The sequence below is a fragment of the Suricata suricatta genome, chromosome 17, assembly GCF_006229205.1.
Source record: "Suricata suricatta isolate VVHF042 chromosome 17, meerkat_22Aug2017_6uvM2_HiC, whole genome shotgun sequence".
NCBI classification, from domain to species: Eukaryota; Metazoa; Chordata; class Mammalia; order Carnivora; family Herpestidae; genus Suricata; species Suricata suricatta.
Genome location: NC_043716.1, coordinates 55,541,912 through 55,567,690, shown reverse-complemented (window position 1 = coordinate 55,567,690; position 25,779 = coordinate 55,541,912). Strand labels below are relative to the sequence as shown.

General features: G+C 60.6%; 1 protein-coding gene across 5 annotated transcripts in view; it reads left to right on the top strand.

The window, feature by feature from the left end:
* The first annotated feature begins 6 nt into the window (after nucleotides 1-6).
* Nucleotides 7-25,779, top strand: part of TIMP2 (TIMP metallopeptidase inhibitor 2) — a 44,920-nt gene continuing 19,147 nt past the window's right edge. Inside the window, exons 1-3 of one of the 5 annotated variants that reach the window (XM_029927323.1) lie at nucleotides 12,698-12,781; nucleotides 13,885-14,018; nucleotides 20,280-22,073. In XM_029927323.1, the coding sequence (XP_029783183.1) occupies nucleotides 20,433-22,022 (1,590 nt within the window). In that variant the 5' untranslated portion in view covers nucleotides 12,698-12,781; nucleotides 13,885-14,018; nucleotides 20,280-20,432 and the 3' untranslated portion in view covers nucleotides 22,023-22,073. Of the gene's footprint in view, nucleotides 163-12,697; nucleotides 12,782-13,884; nucleotides 14,019-20,279; nucleotides 22,074-25,779 lie in introns of those variants that run through there. The other 4 variants (XM_029927324.1, XM_029927327.1, XM_029927325.1 and 1 more) reach the window with 4 other exon arrangements.

Below are 25,779 nucleotides of genomic sequence, written 5' to 3'. Positions count from 1 at the left end.
CCCGCGTCCTGCGCCCCGCGCCCCCGCCCGCCATGGGCTCCGCGGCCCGCAGCCTGCGGCTCGCGCTGGGCCTCCTGCTGCTGGGGACGCTGCTGCGCCGGGCAGACGCCTGCAGCTGCTCCCCGGTGCACCCGCAACAGGCGTTTTGCAATGCAGACGTAGGTAAGGACGGCGACCCCGCCCCGGCCCGGTGCCCGCCTCCGCGAGGGTCCGCGGGCGCCCCGCCCGCCCGCAGCTGGCCGAGGGGGCCCACGCCCGTGCCCTGGCCCTCGGGCCTTCTCGAATCCTGCAAGTTGACGCCAGAATCGCACTTTCTTTTTCTCCTTCCGTCTCCCTTTCTTTGCTTCTCTGCCGAGATGCTTCTCTCAACCTCAAAATTCCACCGAAATTCCGCTGCAGCTCCAGCCCCAGAAAAGGGAGCCAGGGAACGGATTTGGCAGGCGGCGGGCCCTGGGGTGCCAGCGCCGGGGGCGGGGAGAGTGGGGGGACACAGCGTGGGATGGGGGGAATGCCGACCCCGGGGGGGGGCTGGAGGACTGGGGACCCCCCCCCCGAGAAACTTTCACAGATGAGATGGAGCTGGCCTTCTGTGGCCTGGGGCTGAGTGGCAATGGGCTTCTCTGCCTGGGCCTCTCCCACCAGCCCCGTCTGGGGGTTCACCAGATTAAACTGGGCCAGAATGGAAGCTTCCCTCTACTGGCCAGGCTGCCCTGGGCTCAGAGGGGGCCGTCGAGAAAGGTAGGTAGAGCCCCATCGTCGGCTCCTTGCTCTGTGCCCTGCCCAGGGGGCACCCAACAGGGCTGGCGGTCAGGGAGGAGGGTCCTTGAGTGGTTTGCGCCCGGAGACTGCTCTCTCAGGACGTCCTTGAAAACTGGGGGCTTTGGGGCAAGTGGGGTTGTGTGACTGCTTAGAATCCCCCCAAAAATCTGTTATTCTCAGGACTCCTTGTCCGGCAGTGGTGGGAGGGGGCAGGGGAGGGAGGAGGAGCCAGTGACTCGTTCTGATCCAGTTTTGACCGACCAACGGAGGGGCTGGGGCGAGTGGGGAGAGCCCCGCAGAAATGGGAGAAACCAGCTGGGCCCCAGAGGTTCCTTGGAGGCCTCCAGCTGCCCTGGTGAGAGTCAGCCAGGTTTTCCTGGGGCGAGTTCCCTTGGTCCCAAAGGACAGATTCCCAGCAGGGGGGCCACTGCAGGGCCCCCGCCCCCGCCCGGCTTCTCAGCAGGTTTACATTCTGCTCCCAAGTCTCCACCGGCCGAGCATCTGGTTGCCAGGCCAGATGTGGGGTTGGCCACCCCCACCTGTGGGGACGCAGACCCAGGGTCTCTGGGTTTTCTCTGTTGTCAGCCATGCCCTCCTGAGGCTTCCCCCGCTGCTGGCCACACCCCAGTTGGCCCTCGGAGCTGTCGCCTAGCCCAGGAAGTGTTCATGGGTTCTTACCTGTGGGCGTTACACGGCCCTGGCCGCCTGGGCGTGGAACATGGTCCACGCTCACGGGCTCGTTTTCTGGAAAACCAGAGCTGAGGGATGTGAGGTGAGCTCCCTGATTTGGCTTTGGAGCTCGGCAGGATTTGAGGGTGTTGCACACTGGCCTTCCCCTGGGGGAATGTCCGCCGGGAGGCCCGGCCTCTTTGCTAAGAACGAAGCCGTACTTCTGACCACACGGCTGTGGGGCAGGACGGTCCCAGGGCCCAGAAGGACCCGAGTCCTGTGAGGTGCTTGGGCCTGGGTTGCAGGAGCCAGGCAGGAGTGGGCTGGGCCCGGAGGCCGCCTCACACTGTTTGGCTGTGTGGGGAGAATTCCCGGCTGTGTCCCTGCTCGTGAGCTGAGGCAGCAAAGGGTCGGGGCGAGGGCCTTCTTCATGGACCCTCTGTCCTCCGCCTGGGTCTCCTGGGGCATTTGTGCGTGATTCTTCAGATCGAAAGCATAGAAGATCCTAAACTTTTAACCCTTGTCCCTGGTCGGAGGCCAGTCGGGGTACCCATGCCAGACTTGCATTGCAACGTCCAGTCTGTTAGATTACCGTGTCCGAGGTAGTGAATCACCGAACTGGGGGGCTTAAAACCACAGGAATTGCTTGTCTCATGGTGTAGGGACCCGGGGGCCCCAGTCAGGATGTGGGCAGGCAGGATTGGCTCCTTCCGGGGGTGCCAAGGGGTGCATCCGCTCCAGCTCCCTCCCCCAGCTTCCGTGGGGTGCCCGTGCTCCTTGGCTTATGGAGGCATCACTCCGGCCTGTGTTCTGTCTTCACATGGGTTCCTCTGTGCACGTGCCTGTCCAAATCTCTCTCTTGTTAGAAAGACCCCAGGGGCACCTGGGGGGCTCAGTCGGTGAAGCACCCGACTTTGGCTTAGGTCACAATCTCATAGTTTGTGAGTTCAAGCCCCGCATCGGGCTCTGTGCTGACAGCTCAGAGCCTGGAGCCTGCTTCTGATCCTGTGTCTCCCTCTCTCTCTGTCCCTACCCTGCTTGTGCTCTGTTTCTCTCTGTCTCAATAATAAATAAGCATATTTTAAAAATACCTTAGAAAAGAAACACCCCAGTCCCCGAGTTTAGGGCCCCCTTGAATCCGCATGACATCATCTTGATGTAATCACATCTGCAGAGACCCAGTTTCCAAATAAGGTCGCGGACACAGGCTCCGGGTGGACCTGGATTTTAGGGGGAAGCTCTTCACGCCAGGCTGGCCCAGGTTGCCGCTCTGTGTTCGGTCTCCTTGGGATACAGAGCCGAGGCACCCCAGGGTGGCGGTGGAGTCAGCCTCACGGAGAATGAAGGCCAAGGCCGTGGGCCTTCTGCGTTTGCTTCTCCTTTAAGTCCTGCTCGTATTTATGCCCCACTCTGGCCCAGAACAGAATTGCCGGGGGCTCTTTTAGAGATCACTCGAGCCCGGGTCTCTGGAAATCCGGAGAGTCTGGCCTGAACCTCAGCCCAACAGGTGGTTCTGTGGCACCACAGCTGGCTGCGGCTGTGCTCCCGGGGCCCTTGAAGGGCGATGGCCTCCGGCACACTGGGGCTACTAAACGCTGACCGTGGGTGCAGCGTGCTGTGCTGGCTCCTTTAATTGTTGGCTGGTTTGGTGTCTGTGAGAGGCAGTTGCCTTAAGAAGTTGTCCGATCTCTGCCCGTGTGAGGGTTTCTGGGAACTGCAGGACCGGAACTGTGGCTGGCGAAGGGAGGGTGAGGTTGTGAAATTAGGGATGAGGGGAGCGGTGGGGAGGACCTGGGTCCGTCCTGGAAGGCCTGGTTCCCCCATCCTTCCCAGGAACGTGAGGACAGATGGGAAACACTTCCTGCCCCAGCCCTGCTCCCATGTGCTGCCGGCCCGCCTCCTGCGCCCCCAGTGGAGTCCGTGGCTGGCCCCCGCCAGCCCGCCCAGCCCCCAGAGCCCGGCCCCAGACCGGCTCTGGGCTGGGTCTTCAGTTAGTGCCACCCTGGAGGGAGCCTGCAGTTACTTGGCCAGCTGAGCGATGTGGCCAGTTTGGGCCAGTGTCTGGAGTCCTGGGTGAGCCGGGAGCTCCCTGGACCTGGTGAATACGGTCTCACTTGTGGCTTGGGTGGCAGTGCCCAAGGCCACGTAGCTCGCGGAGAGTGGGCCCACGGTGGCATCTTTCTCAGGGGGCTCCCGTCTCCACACATGGCTCTCGGCAAACCCTCTGGTGATCTCCGGCAGCGCGGAAAAGGGCCTACTGCCGAGCTCACTTGCTGGTTGCTGGGGTGAGCGGGCCGGACCCTGGCCACCTGCAGGAAATGCACGCGAGCATTCGGAAATGGCTGTGTCTTCACGGGACACGTGTGCCCAGGAAGAGCAAGGCAGATGAGGTCTCTGCGTTGAATCAGGCCCCAAGTGCAAGGGGGCCGGGTGAGGGTGGCTCTCCTTAAACCGGCCGCTGGGGACTCCTTCCGCGGAGTACCTGCTAGATTTGGGTCGTGCACTTCCTTTCCGTAGCGGGGTGGGTTTCAGCAAGCCGTCAGAGTGGCCAGCTCCGCCCCACGGGAGGTACAGAGACGCAAGGCATTGTCCCCCCGCCTCAGGAGGGGTCCCCAGCGCTGGGTAGTGTGCAGGTGGGTTCAAAATTGTGCGTGTCAGGGTGGGCAGGGCCCTGCGGTCCCCAGCCCTGATGGCCAGACTCCAGGTGCTTTGGGAGAAAGATCAATCAAGCTCCTGTGTGAAAGGGGAATGCATTGTCAGGACCTGGAGGTAGCAGGTTTTGAAGGGAGGTGGCCCCTGGGCCCAGTTTTGGACAGTGTCACTGGAACCTGGGCTGCTGGCGGTCCCTGGGGTTGGGAGACAGAAGGGCAGAGACGTGCCCCAGACACAGGTGTGCAGGCCGTGCCCGGGTGCAGCCGCTGGGCGGAGGGCGCTCTCTCCGCACTGCGTGCCCTGCCTGTGATCTGAGGACTTGGGGTCAGCCTGCAGGCGGGACCCGCTCGGTCCTCGGGGACCTGCGGTCGTGGCCCGGGGTCCGTGAGCCGCAGGTGGGCGGGGTGCCTGCCTCTCTTCTCTGCCGTCTCAGCTGGGTTGCCAGGCAGAACCCTGTGCAGGGTGCACCGTCCAAGTCCATTGGCAGCGTTTGAACGCACTGAGAACAAGAATGGGGACCCCACCCCAGGCTTACGGGGTCAGTGAGAAGGGAGGGCATGAAGCTACCCTAGGCCGGGGTGGGGCCGCTGACCAATGCCCGGGGGCCTGCAGGTGGGGGTGAACCCCTCCGATTCCCAAATGGCTGGCGGACCGTGGCAGCCTGGAGAATGGAAGGCACAGCAGGAAAGAGAAAGGCCTGGAGGAGACCGGAGGAGGATGACCAGCGAGGTGGGCGGGGCCAGTGCTTCTCCCCTGCAGGGGATGCTCCCAGGGGCATCTTCCTGGGAAGAGAGAAGCAGAGCTGAGGAGTCAAGGTTGGAGAGTGTGAGCCCTAAACCTGAGGACAGAGCTGGGGGGCCGTGCCCCCAGGCGGGGTTAAGGGTGTCACCAGTGGTGGCAGCGTGGGGTGTGCTGGGCACAGGGGTCACCCACGCCGGGAAAGGCGAGAGAGAGTTCCAGGTGCGGAGCAGGCCAGAGAGGAGGGCCAGGCGCCACCTCCATGGCCTGTCTCGTGCTGTCTGTATCCCCGTCCAGGGGCCCGAGGCAACCCTTTGAGGATGTGCACCTGTGAGTGACAGCAGGGTGGCCAGAAGACAAAGGTCTGAACTGGTCCCGAATTGGAGCCTTGTGGCTCAGGGGGCATGGGCAGTGGTATTTCTTATTTACTTACTCATTTATTTAGAGCACGCATCTGGGGGAGAGGCAGAGCGAATCCCAAGCAGGCTCCACACTGTCAGCCCAGAGCTCAATGCAGCGCTTGGTCTCTCAAACCTCGAGATCATGACCTGAGCCAGTATCAAGAGTCAGACTCTCAATCGGCTGAGCTCTGCCGAGGCGCCGTGTGGGCGTCGGTATTTTGCTAAGACTGTCTGTGATTCTGGCACCTGTCAAGTTTGCACAGAGCGGTTGTCTCCAGTGTGGGCCGCTCAGGACACTTTGGGTTTGAGCAAAGCATGTTCTTGGGGCTCCTGGGGGGCTCAGTACGTTGGGCGTGTGGCTCTTAGTTTTGGCTCAGGTCACGATCTCGTGGCTTGTGAGTTCAAGCCCTGTATCAGGCTCTGCACGGTCAGTGCGCTATTGACAGCTTGGGACCCTCTCTCTCTGCCCCTCACCCACTTGTGCTCTCTCTCTCAAAATGAATAAACTTCAAAAAAAAAAAAGAATGTTCTAGATCTTCCGTAGAGGCATTGGCAGCTGCACTCATACATAACTTTAAATGGGCAGATAGATCCTGGGACTGCTCGGCCAGACTTCTGTCTTGGTGCCAAAGGGTCTGAGCAGGTGTGGAGACTGAGGACCAGGGGTCAGGCCAGGGGTTAAGCAGGTGGATGAGAGGCCTAGAGTTTGGGAGCAGAGGTGGCTGAGGGCAGTGGGGAGGGAGGACTTCCAGGAGCGCCCGTGTCCCAGAGGGCGGGTGGGCGGGACCAAGTTGGCTCCTTCATCCAGACCTGGGAGCTCCCAGGAGCCACGGCCCGGGAGCCCCGAGGCCTGAATTGGCTGGAGTCCTTCAGTGCCTCTGTCACTGCGTGGACGTGCGGCTCCAGGGACAGATGTGCAGAGACCCAGGGGAGTCCCACCTCGCAGCTGACAAAGTCGGATCCGCTGCGTCTGAGTAGCACCCAGGCCAGGCTTCCGGAGACCCCGGCGAGGCAGACCAGAGAAGCAAGCGTTTACTCAAAAAATCAAATTGGGGTGAAGTCTTTCTAAGAAGGGTCCTGTCCTGGGGTATGGAGACATCTGTCCAAAGATAGACGGGGAGGTGGGGGGGGGGTGACATGGGCCTTGAGCCCTAAAGCTGTGTGTCTGTGTGCGCGCGCACCTGTGCGCGTGCCTGGATTTTCCGAGGCAGCGGCTGTGGCTTCCACTGGATCCTCAGAGGGCGATGTGACCACTAAGGGCTGGTCCACTGCTGTGGGAAAAAGTCTGTGTGGCCTGTAGGGGAGAGTGGAGGACGTGGTGGGGAGGGTCACTGGGCAGCTCTGAGCCTGGTGCCTGGGGTCCCAGCAGGGGGACCTGCTGGAGGATTCTGTGCATCCCCCCTACCCCGCTGGGGACGGTTAGGAGTCGGGGCGGGGAGGGGCACGAAGCTGCAGGCAGGAGAGCGGATTTAAGGGGCCCGAGTCCTCCAGGAGCCTGTGCCTGCACTGGGGGGGGGGTCCTCCATGCCCAGAGGCCAGGTGTCCCCTGACATGCTCGGGGAAACCTTCCCTGTTTAGTTCTGCCAGGGGACGCAGAGAGCAGGGGTCTGCGGGGAAGTCTCTGGGCGTCGCTGAGCAGACGGTGGAAAATGTGGGGGTTGGGGGGACCCCAGAGGGAAGGGGAAGTAGAACATAGAGGAGGAAGAAGGGTCAGCAGGAAGCGAGGGAGCCGACTCTTACAACAGGCCTGTTAGGGAGGCCACCACGCCGGCGTCCAGCAGGGAGACGTCCCGGGCAAGCGCCCTTTGCCTCAGTTTCTCCAGCTCCGAATAGAGGGTAAAGTACTTCCCTCCTAGGGCTGTGGGAAAGAGCAGAGTTGGGGCGGCGGTCGCCGTCTCCGTGTGAGACCCTGAGCCGTGCGCGCCATCCCCACCCGACGGGGCGCAGGCCGGGTGACCGGTCACGCAGGGCGGGGGCAGGGGAGACGCGGGCAGGAAATCATGATCGGTGAAGGGCACGTGACGGGGACGGCGATGACAATGGCGCGTCCCTGGTGTTAGCCCGTTTGGTTCAGCTCTTTTCCCCATTTCACAGAGGGTCAGGGGGAGGCACGGCGGATGTGGCCACTGGCTCAGGGCCTCACGCTCCTGGCAGGTAGCAGAGAAGACGGGAGGTGCTAATGGAGGAGCCTGACCTTCGGGATGTTGAGCCACCGGAGCTTGGCTGGGGTGGAGGGCGGAGGGAGAGAGCCCTCTCGCTCAGAGGTTAGCCCATCGACTGCAGATGAGCCAAATAAAGGGAGCTCTGTCCTGACAGCAAAATATCAGCTGTTGTTTTCAGCAACGTTACGGATTCGTGTTTATGACCCAAGAACCTCCAGAACGTATCAATTTTAAAAAACGCAGTCGTGGTCTGAACGCTTTCAAATCTATTTTATTGTTTTATTTTATTTTATTTTTAATTTTATTTTATTTTATTATTTTTTAAATTGTGTTGAAATCCAGGCTAGATAAACTATAGTGTAGTCACGGTTTCCGGAGTCGATTTTAGGGATTCAGCACTTCCGTACAGCACCGCGTGCTCATCCCAACAAGTGCCCTCCTCAGTGCCCGGCCCCCCTCTAGCCCATCCCCCACCCGCCTCCCCTCCAGCCCCCCTGTTTGTTCTTTGTATTTCAGAGTCTCTTACGGTGTGCTTCCTCTGCTTTTATCTTACTCTTCCTTCCCTTCCCTTATTTTTATTTTTTTAAGCTTGTTTTTATTTATTTTGAGAGAGGAGAGGGATACTTAGCCCAAACAGGCTCCACGCCGTCAGCACAGAGCCTGACCCGGCGCTCAGATCCATGAATCATGAGATCGTGACCCGAGCTGAGATCAAGAGTCAGACGCCACCCGGCACCCCTGCTTTCGCATTTTAAACCTTCTCTTCCTCGGGGCGCCTGGGTGGCTCTGTCGGGTCAGCCTCCGACTTTAGCTCTGGTTATGATCTGAACCCATGATTCGTGGGTTCGAACCCTGCGTCAGGCTCTGTGCTGACAGCCGGGAGCTGCTTCCGTTTCTGTGCCTCCCTCGCTCTCTGCCCCTCCCCCGCTCGTGCTTGGTCTCTGTCTCTCAAAACGAAATGAACATTTAAAAAGAAAACCAGAAACGGAAGGACGGGGATGGGGTTTCCTCAGGAGGGGGGAGGCGGAGGAGAGGCCCCCACGTGATGGAGTGAGGGCGCTGAGCTGGAGGGGGCACGTGCCACCCCACAGCCGCCTGGCTTTGCTTTGGGTCCCCCGGGAAGCAGTGGCCTAGAAGGTTTTATTGCCCCGCGGAACGCCCATCACCCTCCATCCGCCTTGGGACGGGCCGTGCTTCCTGTCGGCTTCCTTGAGGTGCGGTCCCACCTGCTGTCCACCTGTTGAAGGTGGACACGACAGTGGCTTTTACTAGTCTGCAGGCTCCTGCAGCTGATTTCACAGCAGCCAGAGGACCGCTGAGCTGGGTTCCCTCCGCCGCTCCCCAGTGGGAGTAGCACTGGGCCTCCTCAAACTTGGCAGACTACACCCACCACCAGAGTCTGTTCTTAGAGGGCAGAGAGGGCGAGGTGGAGACACAGAACCGGAAGCAGGCTCCAGGCTCCGAGCCGTCAGCACAGAACCCGATGCGAGACTTGAACCACGAGCCGTGAGATCATGACCTGAGCTGAAGTCAAGAGTCAGACCCTTCACTGACTGAGCCCCCCAGGTGCCCCTGGAGCCCCTCTTCTAGCCCGGTTTCCTGGGATGCAGCCCCGCATGCCAGGAGTCCGCGGCCCCCAGCTGCCTCGGCAGAGCCGAGGGGGGGCGGCGGGTGAGGTGGTGCGCAGAGCCCGGGCAGGGACCGTCGGGCCCTCACCGGACCCACACTGAGCCCTGGGCTGAGTCGTGAGGGCTGGCTGCACATGTGGGCTTTCTGGTGCCCGTTCCCCTCTCCCCTGTTTGCCGGCTTGAGAAGTGGTGGTGCCTGTGGGTATCATTCCCCGAACTGAGCTCAAAGATGCAGTGAGCCCCCCCTCGCCCCCACCCCTGTTCTGGGCTCTTGGGCTGGCGAGCAAAGTGGCCTAGAAGAGGCAGAGATGAGCTTCAGGGCAAACCCCCGGCCTTCTGCGGAGCAGTGTCCCAGGGTGGAGAGACCCTGAGATCACATCAGCGTGTCCTTGGGGACAGGACCTGGCTTCGGGCGAGGCTTTACTTGCCCCTCCTGGTCTGCAGTCTAGAGGTGGTGGTTGGGCACGAGGGGCAGGGGCGCCCGCGTAGACCCGGTGAAGCATGAGACGCCCGCACCGGGCTTTGCCCACGCCCCTCCCGCCGTAATCGCGGGCCCTGGTTAGAGAGTCCTTCGACGGCCTCGGTCTCCACCCCCACCCCATGCCCGGGATTCTGAGACCCTGCGCCACGCTCTGTCCCAGAACTCTGGGAAGAGGGTGCAGCTGGCCTGGGGGGATAAGCCTGCGTCGTTCCTGGCCGCTCTCGTCGCTGCTGCCTTCCTGGGGCATGGGGTGGACTCACAGGCCGAGCCACAGGAGGACCACGTACCCGATGATCCCACGGGATCGCAGCGCCACAGAGAGCTTGCGCCCACGGTGGCCTGTGGCTCCGCTACTGTGCCTGGTCCCGCCGGTGGCTGCGAGTTCGCTGTGCAGAGGTGGCTGGCCCTCCCTAGGCCCTGTGTCCTCTCCCAGGCCCACCTGTCCTCCCCCAGGCCCTGTGATGTGCAGGAGGGCAGGAGTGAGCACAAGCCAGGAGGATGCTACGTGCAGAGGTGCCGTTGGGGCCGTGTGCCTTGCGTGTCCGCACCGAGCCTGGGCTCACATCACCACCAGGCGCTCCAGCCCTGGGGAAGGTCACCTGACCCTTTGCCCAGGTCACAAGGCTACCTGGGGTCCCAGCTACAACCCCAGCTGGAGTCCAGGGTGCTTTGAAGAGCCGGCACTCCATTCGTCGGAGGCTGGGAGAGAGGGGACGCGGGGTCACCGTGGGCTTCAGGTCCGTGGAGAGGGTCTTGTCCCACCCAGAGGAGAGTATGCATTTCAGGAGGACTGTTGGCCTGTGGGAGGCTGACGTTGGGGCACACAAGGTGCCCTGCTTGTTGGGCACAGGCTGTTGGTTGGACGTGTGCACACGGTGGCCGCCTGGGGGCTTCTGTCTACAGCTCTCCTGGTATTGAGCCCTTGTTCCATCAACACCTCTGGGAGAGAAGGACCAGCCTGGCATTTCGGGGGGTGGGGGGAGGCACTAGAGCCAGGATGCGGGCTGCCCATCCCGGGTTCTCACTTGTGACATCTTGGCCCCTTGGCCCCGGGCAGCTCCAGGATAGAGAATAAAGGAACAAATCCATAGCGGCCTGTGCACCAGTTCCGGAAAGCCGGGATTGAAAGCCCTGGAGGCCTGTCACCCCCAGTTGTACGTCGCTTGGACGAAGATGCTGACCGCAGCAGGGCCCCCCCATCCCCCTTCCTAGTGACGAGGCCTCGGGAGGCAGGGGAGGCCGCTGGCCCTCCTGTCGGGACAGGGAGCGGCTGGATGACTCGTCCAAGGTCACGCAGCTGGGGGCTCTTGCCAGGAATCCACGGAGCCTGGTCCTGGCACGCGTCTCTAGACGTGGGACCGCATGTCACCGCTCTGGACTTCCCACTGCTCGGTCATCTGGCCGAGGGGCTTGCCGTCCTTGGAAGCGCCTGACTGCAGGGATGTTCTGTCTCCACCGCGCGGCGGAGAGGCGCGGAAGGGCGTTCGGCCTCGCCGCTCGGGGGGCTTTAACCATAAGCCTCCGCCTTATCAGGCGCCCCGTATCTAGGCATTTTCTGAGGGAAGGAATTCAGGACACGTGCCAGCATCGAGCCAGGACATCCGTCCACGTCTTGTTTGTCTTAGGGAAGCGTGAGGAACGCCTACGCACACAGCAGCGCGGGAGCCGTTAAGTCAGTCACAGCTTCTGATGCTCTGCGGGACCAAATGCTGCCCGATTTTTATTTTTTGACGTGGCATGTGCAGATAGAGGGGAGAAACCAGACTTTCTCTTACAAGTGGGTGTGTCCTAGTTTTTCTATGATGAGCGTGAATGATGCGTGTAATTTTTTAAAGTTATGGTTCGCTAAGGTGCGGGTCTGACTGCGCAGTGCGGCAGCGCGGCCCGGGCTTCCGGAAGCCGGCTGGTCCTACGCCGGCGGGGGACCCAGAGCAGAGATACCGGTCGAGCAGAGCAGGTCAGTGCAGGGGGGGCGGGGTGGGGAGCTGTTGCTGAGGTGGTGTTAGGACCAGGCTTGGGAGAAGTGTCCAGTGGTGGTGGCCATCCTAGGACATTCCAGAAGGCCGTCCGAGGCCCCCTAAGCTGTAATATTTGGATGCTGTGTTGAGTCCACCCCCCACCTTGAACTTGTCCCTTGCTGGAGGTGGGAGGACAAGATCATGCTGAAGAGGCTGGGGTGCTGGGAGGGGTAGAAGACTCTGCACCTACGGGACCAGGAAGAGGGACCCCAACAAAAGGGGGTAGAGGGGACCCACTGTGGTGGAGAACTTCCTTGGGAGGAGTTCCTCCGGGGGCCCTTCCAGCCCTGACGAAGGCTTTTGTCCCCAAGATTCCCACCCTCCAGCCAAGTTCCTGCTACTGACCTTCTCCTTTCAAGAATCCAAACCCCAGGGCGCCTGGGGGCTCAGTCAGTTAAGCATGGGACTTTGGCTCAGGTCACGATCTCACAGTTCATGGGTTCAAGCCCCACGTCAGGTTCTGTGCTGGCAGCTGAGGCTGGATCCTGGAGTCTGCTTCAGATTCTGTCTCCCTCTCTCTCTCTCTGCCCCTCCCCTGCTCATGCTCTGTCTCTCTTTCTCCCTTTCTCAAAAATAAAACATTTAAAAAAAATAGATAGAAACCAAATCCCAGGATCGGTTGCTTTGACTTCTTACGGCCAAAGTCATGTTCTTCAGACAAAATTTCTTGACTGTCCGATTTGCGGAGGGTGCCCCCAGTCCTAGAAACGAGGTCGGGTGTGTCTGATTTCTTATTTTGTGCGGGTGGGTGGCCACAGGGGGCCGGAGCCAGGAGCCCTTCTCCACCCATGTCCGGGAAGCTCTGCTCAGCAGCGGGGTCCTGGAGGAGGTGTCCCCGTCCTGAGTGGGAGCAGACGCCCTCCCTGCAGGGGGAGGGGCTGCAGGCATCTTGGGGATCCCTGACTTGGACCCAGGACGGCTGAGAAGAGCAACCCCCTGGTGAGAGGGGCGCCAGCATGTGCTGCCAGGCCCCTCCTTACACACCGAAAGGGCACACGCCCCCCAACCTTCATGACGCCCCTGCGTGTGGGCCACCCGTCTGCTCAGCACCCCGGCCGCGTGAGCGGATCTTCCTGATGGGCGGACTCCTGACAGGTGTCCTGCAAGGCGCGTGCCCTCGGGCTGGCTGGTCCGGGTCCCTGACCTCGGCCCTGCTCTGATGTCACAAGCCAGCAGCTCCGTGGTTGCCGCGGCAGCGGCCTGCGTGGTTCACCAGCCGGGCCACACCTGGGCTGCTGCTGGAGGTGGGGAGCCGCGAGTCCAGCCTACCCTGGTCAGTGGGCCCTGGAGAGCCCGGTGCAGACTGTCTGGGGTTCGGTGGTGCCCCACCCTGATCCGTTGTGGGGCGTGCCCTGTGTTTGGGGGACGCTCTTACAGAGGCCTTGGGAAGTGGGCCCATCGGGGTCGCCAGGCACATGTCCAGGAAGCTAATTTGAATTTCTTTCTTTTTTTTTTAATGTTTATTCATTTTTTGAGAGAGAGACAGGGCATGGATGGGGATGGGGAGGAGAGAGAGGGAGACACAGAATCCAAAGCAGGCTCCAGGCTCTGAGCTGTCAGCACAGAGCCCGACATGGGACTGGAACTCACAACCGTGAGATCATGACCTTAGTGAAATTTGGATGCTCAACCGACAGAGCCCTCCAGACGCCCCTAGAAGGCTAATTTGGACATCCTGCGCTGGGGGGCTCCCAGCCGGATGGGAGGTTGAGGCTGGGGACGGGGTTGGGGGTGAACGTGCTTGTTTGGGGGGGATGTGAAGAAGTCCTCATGCTCCAAGAACAGCTGTGGTCGTGGGGGCACCCTGACCGGCACAGGGGGCCGCGGCCGTTAGGTTTCAGGGAAGCCCCGTGATGGTCCAGGGATATTTAGTGGAGCCGGCAGTCGGGCCCGCTTGGCCATCCCTGGCATCTCTGTGGGTTTGCAAGCGTCTGTGCCTCGTGTCTGCCTCAGCAGCAGGTTGTGGGGATAACAGGGACGCGTGAGCCTGAGCTTAGTCCCCCGGGGGCTGGCTGCCGGGCCCCCTTGGCCTTCTAGAACCATCCCAGTCAGGCCATGCATCAGGGTGATGGTTAAACACACAGGTTTATAAGCCCCCACCCTAGGATTTGGGTGCGAAATGCCCCCGTGGAGCCTGACCAGGATTCCTGTTCTGCCACGACTCCCCCTGCCCCCGGTGGTTCTGGTTCAGCCGGTCCAGAATCCAGCGGCCTTAGGAACCAGCCCTCTGGACCTTAGCTGAGAGTCGGGATGTGGGCCAACCCCAAGGTTCTGGGCAGCCCAGCAGTTGTATTTTTAAAGGCCAGAGCTCAGAGAAATGGAGTTTAAAATATTTCTGATGTTTGTTTTATCCGGGCTTGGCTTGGATGCTTCCAGTGATGGGTGTCTCACTACCTACAAGTCACCCCCATGATTTCAAGACAGACATTTAGCAAGTGCTTCTTTCCACCCGGCCAGTTTCAGCCTGTAATGTGTTGTTGGTCTGGCTCCATCATCTGGAGAAACACACAGTGAGTACCGCCCTCTTCCCCAAACAGCTTGCCAAGCATTTGGGTGTTTCTTAGTGATGAATGCCAGCGTCTAGACGGACGGGTGCTGTTCTGCCACCCTTTCACAGGGGGGCAAACTGAGGCACCCGGAGCTAACAAACGCGCTGGGTCACACGGTTCATGCTCATCACCACCACAGCGCGCTGTTCTAGACTTTCCTATCTCCTTGAGGCTCCTTTCCAGACACTTTTGGTTCCTTAGGATTTTTCTTCCTCATGCAGATTTTTGATTCTCCTCTTGAATTCCGGCCAGAGCTCCTCCTTACCTTTGTCGAACGCTCTAGTTTTTGTGAATCCTTCCTGGGAAGACACAGCTCTCCAATATCCAGACTTCCTCCTCAGTGAACTTGTACCTGTCATTTATGTGTATTTCTTTGTTTTTGGATTTTTTAACTTTTTTATAATTTACTTTTTATTTTTTAAATCTTTATTTTTTGAGAGACCGATCATGAGCGGGCGAGGGGCAGAGAGGGAGACACAGAATCAGAAGCAGGCTCCAGGCTCTGAGCTGTCAGCACAGAGCCCGACACGGGGCTTGAACCCATGAACTGTGAGATCATGACCTGAGCCGAAGTCGGATGCCCAACCAACTGAGCCCTGCCCCCCCCCCCCGGCTCATATACATATTTCTCAATTAGGTTAATTCTGAAGCATTTCAGTAGTTACACTTTATGAAGCTCTGTCCCTGACGCTGGGCCAATTTGCTGGCTGTGGGCACCTCTTGCCAAGTGATTTGGCCACATATGTGTCAGCCCCGTGCGTGTGGGTGGCGTGTCTGGCGTCACATCTCTGCGGTGCTTCGATGTTCCCCGGGCTTCCCGGGCCGTCCCGCTCCATCCGTGCTGCCCGTGGGGTGGGAGCAGGGCGGGCTCGCAGGGCGTGGGCACGCCTCCTCCGCGCCAGGGCCCGGAGCACCCAGCTGGGGTTTGACCAGGACGGCGTTGCGCCGTGTGTCCTAGGCCTCTCTGTCAACGCAGGTGAAGATGGCGTGTGTCTGCCGAGCTGCGCCCACTGTGTGCTTGCGCACTCGGGGTTGGGAGGTCCCCGCGTGAGTTCCAAGTGTCTTCCCGATCCATCGAGTCCTACTAGATTTCGTCGGGTATTCAAGCCTCTTAAAAATCTTCTGAGCTGGAGGTGTGCCTTCTAACCGGGCAGCTGGCTTGCTGGTCCCCGTGGGTTGTCCACAGCTGGACTTGGTGCGTTGAGAGCCACACGCTCGTGAACTTGACTCACAGAAGAGCCTGTCCGTGCCCCGTGCCGCCGACTCTCTTGACCCTTCAGATGCAGGTTAACAGGCTCCCTTGTGTGGGTGACAGGCCGCAGCAGTGCGGGGGCTGTTGGAGAAAAGGAGGTTAGGGCGCTGTCGCTTGCTGTCTGTCTCACAACCAGGGAGGAGGACGCAGGTGGCTGTAGAGAGTCAACCTAGAGGGGCCCCGGGCGGCTCAGTCTGCTGAGTGTCCGGCTTCAGCTCGGGTTCTCACGGTTCGTGGGTTCACGTCCGGCTCTGTGCTGACAGCTCGGAGCCTGGAACCCTCCCCCACTCAGGCTCTGTCTCTCTCAAAATTAAATATTAAAAAAAAGAGTCAACTTATAACATCCAAATTATATTTGGGGAGGTCATTGAGTCTAGAGGAACTCTGTTCTACGTGTGTTGTTTTCTGTCTTTTATCTTTTTAGTCTTATGCATTCGAATTTTTTTAATGTTTACTTAATTTTGAGAGAGACAGAGCATGAGCAGGGGAGGGGCAGAGAGAAAAGGAGACACAGAATCCGAAGCAGCTCCAGGCTCTGAGCTGTGTCTGACCGACTGAGCTGCCCAGGCGCCTCTGGCCCTGTGCATTTTAAAAGTCTTTAAAGGGATTCTTTATGTCATCGTCCAAAACCTAATCTGGAATGTTCCCAAAAAGGTCAAACACGATCTATTCTGTGTTCTCTCAGAAGGCAGAAATGATGAACTTGACATCTGAAAGGGTAAGCTTTCATTACACGGAAGTGTTCTGTCTGGCCACACCAGCTAACGGGAGCCTTTCTGTGTCTATTTGTGTACATTTCAAAGAAAAGGTGCTAAACCGTGTGACCGAGCCTGCGGGCTCTGGAGAAGGGCAAAGAGTTTCTCTTGTTGCGACAGCGGTCGGGGGCGGCCGGACCGGCTCAGGGAAATGTGGGTAGGGCCGAGGAGGTGTCTGTTTGTGGAAGAAGTTGTGTGTGAGCAGAGCTGGGGCGCTAGGCCTGGATGGGGGGCAGGGAGCCAGCTGGGGTGGGGTGTCAGGCCCACGGGCCAGGGATTGCGGACCTCGGTGGGGTTCCCCTGGTGAACTGGCCGTGGTCTGGACCCTCCCCGTAGGGGCTGGGACGGGATCCGCGTGGAGCAGGGCCCCGGAATCTGCATTTTCACTGGCAGTGCAGGTGACGGAGGCAGGTGGCCTGTGGACGGACCCCTGGACACCTGCTGGTGTGGGGGAGGAGCTGCTGCATGGTGGCCGAGTGCAGAGGTGCAGTGGCTGGGCTCAGGCGGGGGCGGGGAGAGGTGGGAGCCTGACGCAGAGTCTGATTAAGGGTCTTTCAGGAGGAGCTCAGGTGGGAAGGGGGCTGGGAAGGAGGCAGATTCAAGACCCGGATACTGGGCTGAACCATGCGCTAGGACTGCCCTTCTAAAAGTGTGGTTCCTGGACCCAGAGCGTCACAGCCCCTGGGAGCTCCTGAAATTTATTTATTTAATTTGAGAGAGAGCAGGGGAGGGGCAGAGAGAGAGGGAGAGAGAGGATTCCAAGCAGGCTCCTCGAGGCCAGGGCTCAAATCCATGAATCAGGAGCTTATGACCTGAGCCGAAACTAAGAGTCGGACGCTTAACCAGCTGAGCCGCCCACACCCCCCCCCCCCCCCCCCACAGGTGAGCCATTCTGACCACCCTCAGGGGCAGGGTCGGTGTCTCAGATCAGGGTCTGTCTGCTCAGATTTAAACCCTTGCTGTATGGCCTGTGAGCTGTGTGGCCTTAGGCAAGTGACTTAACCTCTCTGAGTCTCGGTTTCCACATCAGAAAGTGAGGTAGGAATAGAGTTCCTCATGGTGAGACCGTGTGAGAGCAATGGCCTGCTTCAACTGTGTCCCCCCTTCCTGGCCCTGCCCCCGCTTTGTGACCCTGCCCCCCCTTCGTGGCCCTGTCCCCCTTCCTGGCCCTGCAGCATTATGCATCTTGTATATGGGAGGGAGCCACAGGGCCTGAGACCGCCCGTCCTGCCTGACATCGGAGCCCCTGGTCTGGGCACCTCCCGGCCTCTGAGGTTGCCATTCCTGCTCCTGGGCGTGGGGAGCCCCAGATGCTGCAGTGGGCCTGGCGCTTCCCCACTGCCCACAAACGGAGTCTCCCCAGCAGCCTGGTAGGGGCCCGTCTCTACCGGAAGGCTGTCTGCCTGGGGGGGGGGTCGCCGGGCTGGGGCCGCGGAGGGGGAGCGAGAGAATGGGTCCAGTGTCCGCTTGGCGCTGGAGGCTGGTCGGGTCCACCCTCCTCCGTCTGCGGCTCCGAGTGGGGCTTGTGCAGGGCGGGGCCTGTGGTTCCGCTGAGCAGTGGCCGGCAGCCGTCCAGCTCTGGGGGGAGCAGGATTAGGAGACCGGAGTGAGAAGCCCAGGACGCTGAGGACACTCTGGTCTCAAGCAGGGTCAGGCTTAGAGTGTCAGCACTCGGGAGCTGGGGATGTGGACGGACAGCGCAGAGTCTGCTGGTTATCACTTCTGGACTTTGTCCCCAAGATGTCTGTCTCGGTGTTTTGTTTTCATCCATTTGCGGGTCTCCAGGAAAACCAGCTCAAAGGCATTGGGGTGCCCGCCCCAGCGGGCCCGGCTCAGGGTGATGGAGTGCTGGGGGCACGCCGGAGCGGGAGAGGCACGTCCAGGCCGGTGAGCAGCGGGGGAGCCGGGGGAGCCCTGGGTCCAGGGGTGCACTTTCCCTCCCTCCCTGCTCGTGTCTTCCAGGCAGATGGCACTCACAGCTCTCCCACCTGTTTGGACACCATGACCGTTCCCGGGGCAGGAGAAGCTCCGTCTTGGGCGTCTGAGACCCAGACCCAAACCCCGTGCTTCCTTGGGCAGGTTGTGTCTCGGGGCCCGTGCTTTCCTTTCTCTTGGGGACACACTGCTGGCTCGTACGATAAATCTGCGTTTGCCTTTTAAGACGCGGCCGAGCTCCTTTCTCGGACCGGCTGCCCCACTTTGCATTCCCGCCCGCAGCGTGCAGGGCCCTCCGCTCACCCGCCGTCCTCACCAACACTTGTTACTGTCCGTCTTTTCAGTCGCGGCCGTAACTCGTGCCCGGCACCTCAGTGTGGCTTCAGCGTGCCTTCCCCTGACCGTCCGCGTGGACCGTCGGGTGCCATGTTAGCTGTGTGCCTCTTCTTTATGGAATGGCCTGGTTTTTGGGGGGGTTTTCTTTGTTTAAAAAATGGGCTTATTTGTCTTCATGCCTTTTGAGTGGTTTACGTAATCTAGATTCAAGCCTTTTTTGTTGGGTGTATATGACTCACAGGTATTTCCTGCTGGTCTGTGCTTCGTATTCTGACTTCCTAATGACGTCTCTTTTGTGGGCAAAGTTTTTTTTTTTTTAATTTTTTAATGTTTTATTTATTTTTGATACAGAGGGAGACAGAGCATGAGAGGGAGAGGGGCAGAGAGAGAAGGAGACACAGAACAGGAAGCAGACTCCAGGCTCTGAGCTAGCTGTCAGCACAGAGCCCAACGCGGGGCTCGAACCCACGAACGTGAGATCTGACCTGAGCCGAAGTCGGAGGCTTAATCGACTGAGCCACCCAGGCGCCCCTGGGCAAAGGTTTCGAGTGTTGATGCTATTTTGTCACTTTCTTCTATTGGCTGTGTTTTCGCGGATGGGTTTGAGACGTCTTTACCTAACCCAGGGTGAGGGAGATGCACTCACGTTTCCTTCTGAACCATAGTCTTGGACCTCACGTTGAGGCCTACCATCCACCTCGAGCTGATGTTTGTATCCAGGGATGATTTTGTATGTGGCAAAATAGGCGTCTATGTTTGTGCGTTGTTTTGCACGTGGCCGTCCAGCGGCCCGAGCACGATTTGTTGGAACAGCGTTTGACGCCCAGCTTTCTCTCTCTCCCCCTCCTCCTCCTCATCACAGCGGTGGGCGCAGGGGCTGAATTCTCTTACAAGAATATAACTGCATGGTCTGATGTTCCCAGAGTCGGCGGCACCGAGCGGCCTTGGCTGGTCAGAGGCCCGGTGGCCGCCCTGCCGCCTGCCGGCTGTGGGATCTGGATCAGGTTTCTTAATCGGTCCCTGCCTCAGTTTCCCCACCTGTGAACAGGGATGCTAAAAGCTCCTTACCTCGCAGGGTTATTGTGAGAAAGATGAGCAGAAGCACGTAAGGTGCCGGAAGGGAACCCCGCACACAGACTCGGTGCTGTGTTCTGACTCCTGCCATGCCCCAAGGCCACCCCACAGAAATGAAAGCAGGGAGGGGTGGTGGAGGGGTGCTCGGCACACCCTGCCGCTGTTCAGGAAGGGGCTCCTTTAGCCCCCAGCCTGGCTGGTCTTGATATCACCTGCAGGCGGCCACGGAAGTGACTCCACACTTTCTTGGTGTAAACGCCCCTCCTTTTCTGGGGGTGGCGGGCAGCACGCGGTCCCTTCCTGAGGCCGGGGCGGCCCCCGCCCCCGATCTCATAACCGAAGAGCTGCGAATCCTGAAAAAAGAAACTTAAGGCCCCCCAATTGGTTTGCACGGGGTTCTAGTGCCAAATGTGTGTGCACTCTTGCCTGCCCGCGCACGCCCTTACACACTTGCACTCACACCCCTTACAAGCAGCTCCCCCTGCAGAGACCAGACCCTCGCGCCCTTCCGCCCCTGCCTGAGTCCTCACCCGTCTCTCAGGGTGGGGGCTCAGCCTTGGCACGGCCGACGTGTGGGGCTGAACCCCACAGTGGGGACCGTCCCCGGGCAGTGCGGGACGGTCCCAGGCCTCCCTGCGCTGGATGCCAGCGTGTTGTGACAACTCAGCGTGTGTCCAACATAGCCTCGTGTCCCCTGCAGAGCAGGCCCGTGCGCGCTGGAAACAGCCGCCCGTCGGATCTTGTTAAAGGTGTACAAGGCACACTGGGAACAGAGCTGGGCCCCTGCGGGCGGGTGTTGGCCACAGTGACCTGGAGGGACGTGGATGAGAGCTTGGCCTGGATTCTGAGCTCCGTGTGCCTTGTCTCCAGGGGCTCGCTCTCCTCGGGACGTTCTGGGCCGCAGTGCACGTCCTCCTGTGCTTGCGGGCTTGGCGTGAATCAGCCTCGGCCCCTGGCTCCTTGACTCCCACCGTCAGCCCCACCGCCTTCCCCGCCGAAGCCGTGTCCGCAGAGATCGCTGACATGAGAAGAAACACAGACAGAACCGCTCCGCTGCGTCCCAGCCCCAACCACGAAGCCCTGCTCGTGAGACGGAAGCACAGACTGCTCCAAGCCCACGAGAAAGGGGGGCTCGCTCCGCAGAGAAGGCAGGGCCGCCGGCAGCACGCGGCCCAGGAGCCCGAGGCCCCGAGCCCGCTGGAGCAAGGCCCCGAGCGGCCGTGCTTGGCGCACCTGTTCAGTGTCACGGGAGCACAGGCCAGGGAGCACCAGCCTGACTCGGAGGGCCCCGCCCAGCGAGGAGCAGCCCGGCTGCAGAGGGCCGGGCAGAAGCACAGAGCAGAGAAGGGTCACAGAGAGGAGCCAGCGCGACCGCAGCCCGGGCGTACCAAGCGGAAGGCGGTAGGCGCGGAGAAGCAGGGGGCTGCCAACTCCACAGGCCAGGCCCATCGTCCCCCTGGCCCCCGGGAGAGGAATAAGGGGAGGCGAGGGCCTTCGATGAAGACGGGTGGCGACCACCAGGACCCGCAGGTGAGCCGCGGGCACATAGAAAAGCTGCTGGCCATTGTAGAGGAACTGGGGCATCTGGAAAAGACAGGGCGAGAAGGAGCCCAGGATGGGACGGGGGCTGGCTCTCCTGCTCCGGACCTCAGACACAACGGGCTGGATCAGGGTCCTGAGGGAAAAGGGAGAGACCCAGAGCAGCTGTGGCTGGTTGGCTCGCCCTGCAGAAGGGGGTCCGTGTCACTGGCGTCCCGGTGCCGGCCCGGGGACGGGGGCTCGTGGCGCAGGGAGCTGGAGTTCGCCTTTGAAGAGTTGTTTGATATGAACAGAAAGCTGAAGAAACACCTGATCTTGAACCTTGCGCCCAGGCCCAGGGCAGATCCCAACCCTGGCCGAGAGCACAGCCTCTCGGGGGTGCAAGATGACAGCGGTGAGACCCTCAGAGACCGGAAAACGGGGGGCGCAGAAGTGGAGCCTGGCGGGGAGCCCGTGCATCCCGCATTGGTGGATGCCCACCAGACGGCGTCCCAAGACAGTTTGGAAAAGTTCCTGAGCGGGCTGGAGAACCAGAAGTATCCAAGGTTGGCCAAGTTCACATTGAAGAATGAGATCAAACCATTTCCCAAGGCAGGAATGCTTAGCGGCAAAGAGAACCAGCTCCCGAGCGGCACCGGCTCTGGCCAGGCACCAGCCAGGCTCGACCCGCTGGCCCAGGGCCCCCGCCACCCTGCCCCACAGGACCCAGCAGACGGAGCCGGCTGGATGGCCGCCGCGGAGCCAGGGCCGAGGCCGGGGCGAGAGCCGGAGGAACAGACGGGACCCCCAGGCCTGGGCTGGGACGCCCACCCCCAGGCTGCGCTGGACCAGCAGCGGGAACAGAGAAGGGCGTGTCTGACTCATCTGAAGTCTCCCTCCTCCCAAGACGCCCCGGAGACAGACGGGGCGTGTGAAGGCAGCGCCGCTTCCCTCTTGCCCTCCATCTTCGTGGACCACGACAGGCACAGCCAGATGATCCGTGACCTTCAGCAGCAAATTGAAGAGCAAACCAAGTTGCACAAGCAGTTTCTCGAAGATGCCAGGAAACGCTTGCAAGAGTTTCAGAGGATGTGATAAGCGTGGGAGTTGCACCCACAATAAATGCCTTGCTGGCACTCGAGCCCATGCCCTTTGTGACTGCGTCACCTGCTCAGAATCCAGCCCCCCCTTCACAGCAGCCTCCCTGGTGCCAGGGTGGGAGCCCGTGTGGGGTGCAATGCGTGGGCCTGGCCGTGGCCGGGGGCACAGAGCAGGGCCCGGGGCTGAGGCTGCCCACTCGCGCCATTTCAGAAGTTGCAGCATGTTGTTGCTGAGCCAGTGGCCGGGACTGAGACGGGGAGATGTCACTGAAACCTCTGAAGCCTTTTTCAGACCCACAAAACCAACATCATTTAACAGGACCTCGCTTAGTATATAGTCATGTAACTTTAATATCAGCAAGTGAAGAAGGCGGAGGAGGGGCGGGAGGAGGAGGGGCGGGGAGGAGAAAGAGGCCGAGGGAAGAAAGGGAAGTGGTCATCTGGGCGTGGCGGGGACGGGGCACCTGGCCGGCTGGTCACTGTGCCTGCCTTGCTGTGGCCCCGACCTGGCGCCCCGGGGGACCTTGCCCCGGGTGGGGTTTCATCGGTCAGTTGCAGGTACTTAGGGCCCAGGACTGGGGTGAATAAACTATTGGCACAGAGTAAATATTTCAGGCTTTGCCAGCAAGCCTGCCTGTGGCAATGACCCATAGAATCGGCCATCCTGTGGGAGACACTCAGTGGAGTGGGCGTGGCTGGGTTCCGGTATGACTTTATTTACAAAATGGGTGGGGGGGTCTGGGTTGGGACTTCAAGCCATCATTAGGTGGCCCCCGACTGGACACGCTTGCATCCCCCCTCTGCCCCCAGGGCATCAGGTGCACAGAGCTGGATCATTTGTCCGAGAATGGCCTTTCCCCTCCTACCATGTCCTCTCCGATGGGTGACATCATGAACGTGGGCCCACGACCCCCACCCAAGGTCTGGAAGATTTGCTCAAAACCAGCTTCTGCCTGTGTGCGACTTCCCTTTTGTGCATACGGTTCCTTCTCTGGCTACACGCCTGCTGAACTTGGGCTTGTCCTCCCATTCCATCCTGCGGGGTGTCCCCGGAGGTGTGGGGCGACCCAGCCACGTGACAAACCTGAACTGGGCTTCCCTCAAGGGCATCGGGCTCCCAGGACCCCCTTGGATGGGGCAGTGACAGCGCCCCGCTGAGGTTCTTAGGTTGGTTTCAGATCTTCAGCATCTCAGGAGGCTCTGCTGTCTCACGTTTTCTTTATGTTTTTTTTTATTTAGTTTTTGAAAGAGAGTGTGCGAGCAGGGGAGGGTCAGAGAGAGAGGGAGACACAGATTCCAAAGCAGGCTCCAGGCTCTGAGCTAGCTGTCAGCACAGAACCCGACGCAGGGCTCGAACCCATGAACCAGGAGATCATGACCTGAGCCGAAGCTGGACACCTAACCGACTGAGACACCCAGGCGCCCCTGTCTCACGTTTTCGACTCATTGAAAGCGTCTCCTTGGGCTCCCTGGCCGGTCTGGCTTTTCCACGTCCAGTGGGGAACATGTGTGATCCCAGCCCGGCTTTTGTTTTGTTCCCTGGTTCAGGAAAGTCAGGGGTCAGGCAGGGGTGCACGTTACAGATGAGGTGCCCGGGGCTCCTGCTTGCTCTACATGGAGAGGGTGGATCGTAGTCACCAGGTTCAAAGCCACGGCTGCGGTCAACCCAACGTTGAGTCACGAGGGCTTCTGACAGCCTGGGAGCCCCCGTCTAATGAATGGACAAGTCTGCCTTTGAGCGGGTTATTTCTGCTTCTCCTCTCCAAGGCAGTATTTGTGGCCCGTGGGTTTTAGGTGAAGAACTGCCGCTTCTCGGCCACACTTGAGCTAAAAGTGGATGAAGGAGGTGGGCAGTGAGACATGGTGGAGGGTGAGTCACTGGTGCCCGGACAGTCATACCTACACTGTCCCCAGACAGCGGGAGGAGACACCTTGCCCTTTGCCAGCTGCAGGGGTGCCCTCCTGCCCGCCCGCGATTCCCTGTGATGTTGCGGGTGCTGTCCATGTACTCAAAGAGCCCCGTCTGGGCTCCCTCTTGATCTGACGCACCTGGACTGTGGTACCTGAGGCCTTGGGACAGTGCGGGGCCCTGGCAGCTTCCCACGGGCACAGCCAGCAAGCGTGAGGACTCCTGACTCCCGATGACTGTGTGCACCTTCGTTCTGAAGCATGTCCTGGGTCCTCCCTAGAGCTCTGAACACTGTATTCTAGAGCTTTCCGTGGGTTTTACGCTCCTGCCCGCGTATTTGGGGGCAGGTTCCCGGTTTCCGTCTCTGCATTTATGAAAACTTTCCCATCTGGTCGCTTCTTGGCAGTCCAGGGTCTTCCCCCAGCAGACCGCAGGGGGGGGCTCCTCCCCCAGCAGACCGCAGGGACGCAGGGAAGCCCCCCTGGCTGACCTAGGGGTGGACCGGCGCCTCTGTCTGCCCCGGGGGTTGGAGAAGAATGGCCACACGTGTGTGTGCCCCCGAGGTCCACCGCCCACGGGGACAGGTGCAGACCAGCCGTGCCTCACGAGTGCGGGGTCAAGACGGGAACAGAGGTGCACCCCGTGATGTCACGACCCCTTCCTACGCTTGCCGGGCCAGCGGGCATCGGGGGCTTGGGCTGTGACCCGGCCTTCCGATGCACACTGCTCTGAGGGTCCTCAGGCCCGGCCCTGCCCCCGCCCAGCCAGGCGCACCATCGTGGCTGTATGATGACATCCAGAACCTCAGAAATGTAGACTAATAGGAAAAATAAGATTTTTTAAAACTGGAGCCCCGGGGCAGGGGGGTGGGGGTCTTCTTGCCCTGTAGCAGTTCTTCCAATGGGCAGGAAATGACGTGATGGTGTGGAAGTGTGGCCGGCCTCTGTGGCTCCTGTGGCGGCCTGGCCGTGGCCTCCGTGGGAGGCAGGCGTGAAGACCGACAGACAGCCTTCTGCACCGCCAGCCTCGTTTGCTGCAGGCAGAGGAGCAGCGGGAGCACGCGGGAGCGTCAGCCTGAGATCCCGGCCTTCCCATCCGGGTCTCTGCCTTAGAAACGCAGGGGGCGGGGCGAGCGGATGGGCCCAGCCCTCTGCCTTCACCCCTGAAAGTGGGGCAGCCTGGAGGGGAGCCTCGCCTGGGGTCACCGCCTGGCAGTGCCCCCCAGGCCCCCAGCCCCTCCTTGGCCTGTGGCTGGGGAGGGATTGCAATGGTGGTCAGATGCTCCCTCCGCGCCTCCCCGGCCCCTGCCGCGCCCGGCACTGCCCCATCCAGCACTGCCCCCGCTGCGGGCTCCCGGCCTGGGGTTTGCGGGGCTGAACTTGGCCGCTCCTCGGGGTCTTGGCGGAGAAACTGCAAAACAGCAGTTCCTTCCACAAAGCCGCACTGTTCTCAGCAAATCCTCCCAGGGTCGGGATGCATTTTTTTCAAGTGATTCAGCAGCACGTGAATGGGAACAGCCTGAGCCCAAGGCTTCGGGAGCCGTGACCAAGGCCTCTGGCATGAGACCCTGCTGGGCTCACGGGGAGAAGGCAGGGCTGCGGGGCGTGAGTCAGGGGCCTTGCCAGGGTCCCTGGGGTGGGGGGTGGGGCCGGGAAGGGCGGCGAGCAGCTAGAGGCCTTGGCTCTTCTCTGCGCTGCTGCTGAGCTCTTAGAGACGGTTCCCTTCTGCTCCCGAGGGGGCTGCCGAGGTAGGAGTGCTGGTCGCCATGGAGACGGGGCATCCAGTGGACAGCGGCTCACGCGAATGTGCTAGAATCTCCAATGGCCCAGGGCTGGGACGGCAC